This window comes from Eptatretus burgeri, chromosome 6, assembly GCF_056783735.1.
Source record: "Eptatretus burgeri isolate ZD-2024b chromosome 6, Ebu_testis_v1, whole genome shotgun sequence".
NCBI lineage: Eukaryota > Metazoa > Chordata > Myxini > Myxiniformes > Myxinidae > Eptatretus > Eptatretus burgeri.
In genome coordinates this window covers 903,501-913,500 of record NC_140966.1, presented here as the reverse complement: position 1 = coordinate 913,500, position 10,000 = coordinate 903,501, and the positions used below count along the sequence as shown (strand labels likewise).

The 10,000-nt window shown below is 40.8% G+C and overlaps 1 protein-coding gene across 1 annotated transcript in view; it reads right to left on the bottom strand.

Moving 5' to 3' along the window:
- Window positions 1–10,000, bottom strand: part of JAK2 (Janus kinase 2) — a 205,094-nt gene that overhangs the window by 35,344 nt on the left and 159,750 nt on the right. The window contains exons 18-19 of the mRNA XM_085883696.1: window positions 6,630–6,780; window positions 6,418–6,533 (exon numbers count right to left, since the gene is read on the bottom strand). Of these exons, the coding sequence (XP_085739822.1) occupies window positions 6,418–6,533; window positions 6,630–6,780 (267 nt within the window). The remainder of the gene's footprint in view (window positions 1–6,417; window positions 6,534–6,629; window positions 6,781–10,000) is intronic.

Here is a 10,000-nt window from a genome sequence, read left to right as displayed (position 1 = left end):
AAGTGGTGCATAGTAATGGAGCATTCGTTTCTCAGTTCATTTGTTTTTTTAAAGTCTTTCGAAAGCCGTTATTTGTTATTTTTGCATAAGTGTTAATGCATAGGTATTTGTAATTAGTATATTATGGTTAATGAATAAGTATTTGTAATTAGTGTATTATGGTTAATGCATAAGTCATATTATCATGACGTCATATTATCCATTTATTATGGTAAATGCATGTCTTATTATCCAAATTGTTACTTTTGCTGACTGTGAAACACTTTTAAAGAAGTGTCCTCTTTTGTTGAAATGCAAAGTAATTTCTCCATTAATCACGCATTAAACTTTAATATTTAATGTTGAATTTGACTTAAACACATGTAGTTGACAAGTGTGTTTAATTCCTATATGTTTAATTTCTATATTAACTGTTTTTAATAACAAGGCCCAACAACACCTCACAAGGCCTGTACAAGTTGATAACATTCTTAAATATGTTAATATATCAGTTTATCCTTCAATTAAATTATTAAAAGGGAAACTACAGAGTACAGACTGACATTAATGTTAAGATAAAGATGTGATAAGCAATGAAATTATACATCGGAATTATAAATTTTAGGATTTGCTTCATGCTTGTGTTTAACATTGTGAATAATTGGTGAAAAAAATTCACGACATCAAAATCAGTTTTAATGTCACCACAGTGTCGATGCAACATTGCTAAGAACAAGAAGTGGTTGCTTAACCTCTTTGATGTAAAAAATGAAAAATGAAATGCAGTCGCTGGAACTTTTGGACCAACAGTTGCACAGCACAATTAACTGTCTGTACGAGTACATGCTTGGGCTCAGAGTCTGAGGTTGTATTTAAAATATCCATTTCCATTATATGTTATTCCACAATAATTGCTGTTACTATTACCATATATTATATAATTAAAGATTTATAAGCTATGAAAGAGTAATCAAACATTTTATAAATGGTGGTGTAAAAGACCATGGGTTTAAATGGCGGTAAATGATCTGCAATTGTCAATGATTTATAAGGGGCTGTTAAAACATTACTTGATGCTATCATCAGTGGAAAGAGTGTTTTCAGGAGGAGACCTTATTATGCACCTTCGTTGAGAAAGGCTGGGAGCAGAGACTCAATGGAAACTGATCTTTCTAAAATGCAATGAAGCTATGCTTGGCAGCAAGTATGAAGCAATGCAGCAACCAGTCACCCCATGCTTCATTTTCATCAGTTCATTGAAATTGTTGAGACGTACATAATAAGGAAATAAAATTAAACATATTTATGAAAACTTGAAAAGTAGCATAATTGTCTAACTTACAGGCAATACTCCAAGAAAGTCTGGCAGACTTAAAATCACTGTTTTTGAATGATTTATGTCTACAATTTGAGCTATGTTTATTTGATGCTGCTATGGAAGTTCATAACTTTGACAATTGACAATAAATATAAATTTTTACGACCATATTTTCTGGACAAGATTTTTAAGCTATCAAAAACTTTGCAGTCTAAAAAGAATGAGCAAACTACAGTAAGAGGGCTATACTATGTAATAAAATATCGATGCAAGCAACAAAATTACACTGCAAGTCCGTTTTGATATTTGTCTTCATTTACACAATAAATTTTCGTTTTTTTTCACATAAAATAATGTCAATTTTACACAATTTACATGATAAAAAAACAAAAAAAATTCGGGGTTTTTTGCCACTTTCCAATACATGTTTAGCACAGGTTCAGATACGGACTGCCAAGTACTCAGGCTCAGGACTGCTGGACTCTTGACTCAGACCACAGGACTCGACGACAGCACTGCCATGTTGCAGCATTTCTTTCCTGCAGAGAGGGGCGTCTTCCAGGATGAAAATGCCCCCATCCACAGAGCACATGTGGTCACCCAATAATTTGATGAGCATGACACTGTTATCCATATGTCATGGCCTTCTCAGTCACCAGATCTGAACCCAATCAAGAATTTATGGGACATCCTGGAATGACCCCTGAGACAGTGTTTTCCACCTCCATCAAACAGGTTGATTGATTTTCCAGTGGAATAATGGTGCCACATCCCTCCTGTAGAATTCCAGATGATGAAGGACTCTATGCCACAGAGCATACAGGCCATACTGGCTACACGTGGTGGTCCAACATCCTACTAAATGACTTTGCATTGGCATTAACATTTTTTTGTTCATTAACTGTAGCTTCCACATTTCATGACTTTATTGTGGTTGAGAATTACAGTTTTGAAAACCACCAGAATATGGACTCCCCATGAAGCAATGAATAATTAGAGAATAGGGGTTGGAAAGTGAAAACAATTTAGAAAAGAGGGTTAACACAATTCAGATGAGAACATAGAAGGAAAAATTGCCAGTTATAATTTAAATTTTCTGACCTAAGGAAGATGGGGTAAAAATACATGCTCAAATGAGCTAAGATCCTCGTCCGCTTAATGATGATGTCATAAAAACGAATATGACGTCATTGTGATGTATCAGGTTTGCGAGAAATTATCTGTGCTAATGTCCGGCTTGATTCCCACAAACAAAATTCAAACAGCTTGCCTAGTTTCGGAGATAATGGTATCGGCGATTTCCATTAGCGGCGATATTATGACGTCAACTTTTTTTCTTGGAAGAATTTCCAAAATCGGAGATGGTTACTGCCTGCACGTGGGCTTTCTGCATATACATGGAAAGTTTCACGAAGATCTGATGAAAACTCTGGGTTGTGAAACAAAAAATGTCAAAAAATAGGAATGACGTCATAAAAAATGGATATGACGTCATAGTGATGCATCATATGTGCGGTAATTCATCTCTGCTAATGCCCTGTTCGGTTCCCGCAAACAGAATTCAAAAAGCTTGCCTAGTTTCGGAGATAATTTTTTAAGGTGATTTCCATTAGTGGAGATATTTTGACGTCATAACTTTTTTTCTTGGAAGAATTTTCTAAATTGGAGATGGTTACTGTCTGTGCTGGGTAATTTTACATATAATATATATTCCATGTTTCAGGAAGTTTCGATGAAAACTGTAGGCTGTGAAACAAAAAAGTCCACAAGAAGCAGGTATTGCCACATCAGGCACCGCCGACTCTTTTCTGAAGGCCACACATGTCACCAGAACAAGGCACGCTCACCAGGTGACTACTTTGGCTCTAACAAAGCTCCAGTAAGATGCTTTGCTACACACTGAGGGACCACACAATGATGAAGCCAAGCAGGCATGGAGGCAGAAAATGGTCCAGAAGAGTCCAACATTTCAGTATTGGGATAAAGTTCCAAATATGGAGGCTTGAGGGTCTCATCTTCATCAGATCACACCGTGAGGGAAAGTTTAATTTGTATGTGGAAAGCCTGAAGGCATTGGTTCCATGGTTCTTCGCTTTGGACCACCACAACTATGTGAGGTGGCTCCCAATACACATCCGAGACATGGAGATTCTACCAGCACTCATTCTCAAGGACTTTGAGGAACATGGCCACTGGGTTGTCAACAAAACCACCAACAGGTTCTCGGCTATGCCAATCGACCAAGCACATGAGCAAAACAATGAAGTGGTCAAGGGCTCTGGAGGTGCAGTCGTTCTGACTGAGAATCCTTCAGTCTTCAGGAAGTGGATGGTCTCAGGGCCCGAACAAGCAAGGTTACTGAAGGAATTTGAAGTAAAGAGGATTATCTCCCAAAAGAACCTGAGTGCAGTCATCATCATCATGAAGAGTGATTTTCCACACAGAAAAGGTTCAGGGAGGATGCTGCAAGTCTGGCTCATGCCATCAGTGACAAGGGAAACCCTTCCCTTGATGACAGTGATGAGTTACTGGCTCGAGACACAAGTAATGTTTTGGACGAGTCTGTGGTGAACACGGTGTGAACAGTGCTTGGATTAGGGAAGGATCAGTATGCCAAATATCACAACAAAGTGATAGCAGACTGTACGCACTTCATTCATGAGCCCATAAAGAAGAATGCTCTTCCTTTCTTCAGATGCCCACTGCCAAAATCCAAGACGAAACAAGCAGAGAAGATGTTGAAGACAAGCAGAAGAGAAAAACAATGATGTTGCCCTCTTCTCTCACTTGTACATTAGAATGAAGTATTGGGAGAGTGACCCGAGTGTATTTTTCAAACACGAGAACCATCTCTTCCCCCCTTCACTCTCTGATGGTGGGAAATTACGTCTAGGAAAGAAATCTGATCTCCTGAACATTCTAGTCCAGGACACCAAGAAAGATCCTCCTGATTCCTTTGACGTAAAGCTACTTGATGGTGCTGCTGTGGTGCACTTTCTTCCATGTACCAACATTGTGACATTTGACGAGTATGCTGAACGTGTCTTTGTTCCAGACATCATGAAACAGTTAGAACACTCCAAAAGAATTGATGTGGGATGAGACACATACATCACCAGTAGCATCAAAGAATCCACAAATGAAAAGCGAGGAAAAGGTATTCGTAGAAAGGTTGCTGGTAAGAACAAGCTCCCAGGAAACGGCTGACTTCTTTCATGATCCAACAAACAAGAACTTTTAGCATTCCTCTCCAACAAGATTGCCACCTGAGACTGCACTGAAGACAAACAAATCATCATTACATCTGGTGCCACAGCCATTCTTCAAGGAACCGATCGTTCAATGCCGCCATGTGACCATGAGGAAGCAGACACCAGGCTGCTAATTCATGTGCAGGATGCTATACTGAATGGTTGTACTAACTGTCTGGTGCATACAGTTGATACGGATGTAGTGGTAATCCTCATTGGCAAGTTCCATCATCTGATCACCTTGGGTCAAGATGTGAGCATTTGGCATGCCTTTGGTATGGGCAAGAACTTTACATATCATCACATCAATGGTGTGTGTGTATATATATATATATATATATATATATATATATATATATAAATATATATAAATATATATAAATATATATAAATATATATATATATATATAAATATATATATATATATATATATATATATATATATATATATATATATATATATATATATATAATGTCCTGGGCAAACAGAAATCCCTGGCCCTACCTATCTTCCACAGCTTCACAGGATGTGACACCACCTCTGCTTTCTTTGGAAATCTTAAACAGTCAGCATGGGAGGCATGGAAGTGCTACCCTGATGTGACCAGTGCCTTCACCTACATGGCGCTCAACCCTTCCACCAAAGTAGATGCAGATGTTCTACACTTCCAGCTACTGGAACACTTCACAGTTATCCTGTATGATAAGACCAGTGACCTGGAACATGTTGATGAAGCAAGGAAGGCATTGTACTGTCAGAAGGGGAAGACAATGGACACAATTCCACCTACCCAGGATGCATTACTGCAGCACTCAAAGCGAGTTGCCTACCAAGCTGGAATATGGTCCACCAGTGAACAGAGTGAACAACATGCACCAACTCCAGAGGGGTGGGGCTGGACTCTTGATGAGGGCAGTGAGTCCTGGGTTCCGGTCTGGAACACTATACCTGTGGCCTCCAAAGCCTGCGGTGAACTGGTTACATGTGGTTGCAAGAGTCTGAAGGGATGTGGCACAAGATGGGCATGCAAACAGGCCCATTGGAAGTGCACTGAACTGTGTAGTTGTCACTGTGAGAAGTAAAGTATGCAAGAGACACACCATGCATGTGCAGAGGTGTACATCAGCGAAGCATCTTCACTGACATATGCCCTCACGTATGCTACTCAATGTATGTTTAGACACCAAGATTGAGAGCCGAAGTGGCTTGGAAGCCGAGATATTGGTACTTATAGGTTTTTACATGGTGGCCATCTTGGAAATGGGGAGCACGTGAAAAAATGTTGGTGCTTTTGTCCAGAACGTCCACATTATTTTGCTGAAGCTGCTTGACTATTTTGTGACTTTTTGATGATGCTCCGAGCAAGATGCTAAGCCTATGTGCAAACCATCTCGAAGCCTGCACCAAATGTGGAGCTGCTGTTGTCTTCAAAGATGAACAGTATTTAATTTTGTGAAAATAATAACGAAAAGTATTTCTTTCTTAAAAGTCGTTTCACAGAATGTTTGTCTCATTTCGGCTCCACAAAAACATATACGCATAACTACAATAATATTCCATATATAGTGAAGACTAATGAACAAATTAACCACAAAAATGTTTCATTTATGTATTTTCAATCATATCTTCAGTGAGGAATGTTTGGATGTTAATTTTAATTTGATGAAATACCAAATAAAAATCCCCTACCCTCACTTTCCTCATCAACTTCCTACTAATGGCGGCAATAAAATACGAACAACGATTTGTAATTTAAAGACCAAAACAAAAGAGAAATACGTAACACTTTGAATGAAAAGAAAAACAACAGTGAAAGATGGATTGCTGCAATGTTGTCCAATTAGTCGATGACTTTTCGAGTTACTAACCGTCCCGAGGATGCTAAAAAACTTGAGGAACCTTTCCTCATAGACTGTCGGCTCTGGGTCAATCTCTGTCCCAGGTTTGACATCTGGACCCGGTGGGAATGGCAATACCACATAGCCTGTAGACAGACAGATACACAACATAATTATAACCCAAAACTACACCATTATATTTGGAGAAGTGAAATCAATAGGGTTTAGAATGTGCTTTGGACCTGATGGGTGGAGGCTGTTGAGGTCCCGCAAAATGGCACGAAAGCAAGGCCGATGCAGTGGCTCATATGTCATGCATTGCTCCACCAACTCCTCAAGCTCACGCCATGGCCTCATGGGTAGAAACTTACGAGTCAAGTAAAACTCGTGTTTCTGTAAAGAGAAAAGAACATTTGAACTTCAAAATCACTGCTTTTAGGCTAGAAATCTCCCCATTTGCATGTATAATGTATTGCAGTATAGCTGGTGAAATACGAGGGCCAGTCAATAAGTAACCTGAAGAAATACGGGGGCCAGTCAATAAGTAACCTTAAAATATCTTTTACAAATTGTTTATTGCATTTATGTATGCAACTGTGTTATTGGCTGCTCTTAGAGCACCGTTATTCTGGACATTTCTATCTGTCTGTCTGTCCGCGAAACGTTGGTCAAGCCGAGGGGTAAACCACTCAACCGATTCCAATGAAATTTGGTAGGTAGGACCAATATTTCTGGGAATCGTGTGCTTTCGGATATGGGACCCCGGGCCCAAGCAACGGCATAGCAATGGCCCTTTAAAGTGGTCAAAAAATCGAAAAAAAAAATCGAAAAATCGAAGCTTACAGTTCTGTGCGCAATCTATCGAGCTCCCTTCATGCCAATTTGCAGCCCTAACAAAAAATATTTGAAGGAGGAGATAGGTTTTGGGCGAGTACATGTCGAACATTTCAGAACCGGTAAATTGTGAATATCTCTAAGAGAAAGAGTCTGATTTTGATGAAGCTTGGGTGAAATGTGTACAATGTGGCTAGTATGTACACAAAAATGAATGGTTGCTATGCACACCTCCGTTGCTTAGCAACAGCTAAAATACTTTATCGTACATCATACACTTATTGTGGACTGTACAAAAAAATCAATACCTCCGAAACTGGACCTCCGAGGGACCTGTTTTTTTGTGTGCCCAAGGAGAATGTCTTACAGCATCATATAAAAAAAATAAAATCTTTAGCGAATAGATAGATGGAATTACCAGGGCTGCCATTTGTTAGAGTCTCTTTGGAAACATGCCTGAAATTTCACAAGGTGGGTTTCTGGGCGCAAACTAAGAGGGCTGTGATAATCATATTTATTGTGCGAAATTGATTGATAGCATGTACATGAATATCGGCTGGTCATGTCGGCCAGCTTTCCATGTAGAGCGAGCAGCCATGTCGCCGACCAGCTTGTTTTTCAACATAATCTCCAATGTGTTCAATGCATTTTTTCCCAGTGCTTTACTAAGGCCTGGATTCCTCCAGAAAAAAAACCAAAAATATTTTGGCTGCTTGTGTAGGCCTTTGTGCAACACCTCTTGGACCTCTTCCAGTCAAGGATGTTAGGGATTTTTTGGTTCAGATTCTTCCAAAAGCACCAAATTTAGCCCATATGTTGCCCATACCATACTTTTTCGATTTTAGATGGGCTCCCCCTGGGGCCGCCATATTGGCAAAATCCAATTATGGCCGCCATCCGGGTTCGAGGTCCATCGTAGTTAAAAAATCAAAAGGGCTAGAATCATGAATAATGCCACTTTTTAGGGGTTTTTGGGGTCAGGGAATCTGATTCTGATGATTTCAGGTCATGGTCCCCCCATTTTTGGGTTCAAATATCAAAGATCAAAAGTGGTACTACTAAAAATTCAACATAAATTATTCAGGAACAATTTTTATTGAAATACTTTGGGAATAACATCTGCTGAAAAAAACGCCGCTATGTACGCTCAGGACATATCTGAGGAACTCGTCCAGTGAAAAGTTGCCCTGAGCTTTACTATCTATATTATGCACATCATGGGTGGTGAAGACCTTGAGATGGCTGTTGGTGGGTACCACCACTCCATACTGAGCATGGCGAGCACACACCGCACGCGCAACATCTCGCTTCACTTCCATTACGCGATTGTATGATACCGAGATACCCTGTTCTTGGTCAATCCCAATCTGTTTTTTGTCCCTTGCGTGTCCGTGAAGCTTGAGGCCACGATGCAGGGGGAAGGGGGTTTCTTGCTCCTTGTTGTGCCGTACTGTAGACGTCTTGACTGCATGGTGCATACCCTTACTAGTATTGTGGATGAGCAGTTGTGAGATGTTGCATGCGATCTTCTCCCGCGCATCCAGATTGGCATCGCCACCGATCTTCTCACGTCTACGAAGAGCTGACGGGCCCCGGAGAACTACGTTGAAGAAACTCCTCATATCCTCGTTGACGGTAGCCGTGAGGCAGTTAAGGGGGAAAGAGCCGTCGAAAGGCTCCCGACTCTGTAGACAAAACGTGCATCATCACCGCAGCCCGCATAAACGTAAGTGCGTCCTCGACCAATCCGAGACCTTTTTATCTTGGCCAGCTCATCAACCACCTTCAGTTTGTGGGATATGTAAATATCCTTCCTGCCTTCATTCCCCTTGGAAAACTCAGCCCATTCAGGTAGGAGGTCGAGAAGGTGATCCTTGTATCGAGTTGAGTGTGGCTCTTTTTTGTCTCGGTATGGGCGACCTTTGATCACTCATAAGCTTTTGATACATCTCGCGTAGCTCTGAGAGTTTAAATACGGTGGTGTCCGAATGTTCGATCAGGGCTACAATTTGAGCGCAGATGATGGGATCGAAGGGTGGAGGTTCGGGACCCACCGATTCTAGTCGCTCGATAGCGTGAGCGGAGTCTCGCAAACGTACATAACACTGATGGTGATAATAGGCATCAGCCGCTTGTGCATCAGACGCTACGGCAACCAGTCTGCCAAGTAAATGAAAGTTTTTGTTCGTCTTCACCCAACTCTTTAGATTGGCATCTATGACATTGGTTACTACCTTGTGGAGGTTGGTCTGGTCTCCCCCCTCACAGATTCCACAACACTTGACATTGGCTGGAGGCTGAAATTCCCCAGATGACCTGATTTTTTGGGGACTATTCTGAGAGCCGGCTTCTTTGTCTAGCTTCTCTCTTTCCCGTTTGACACGAGAACTACTACAATAACTCCTGCAAGTTTTGTGATATCTAGCTCTAGCCTTATGTGATTTAAGAGTTGCTGCAATACCTGAGCCATCATTCAACTGACTAATCGTGACATTGATACCAGAAGGAAGATTATTGGCATTTATAGCATTGAAGACTTTGAGGTCTCTCTCAAGTGATACAAATCCCTCCTCCTGAGGAGTTTGCAAGGCTTCTCCAGTTTTGGCCGATTGACAAAGACTACAGAGTCCCCAATTCATAATTTCGGTAGAGGATATAGTTCGACACTCATATTATGTAGGCTCGTCGTCGCGATGAACTTTCGTCTCGTCATCACGGCGACATGATAGCAGGCTGAGTCGCAAGTTCCAGATCCACTGCTGAACACGCAAGAACAAGG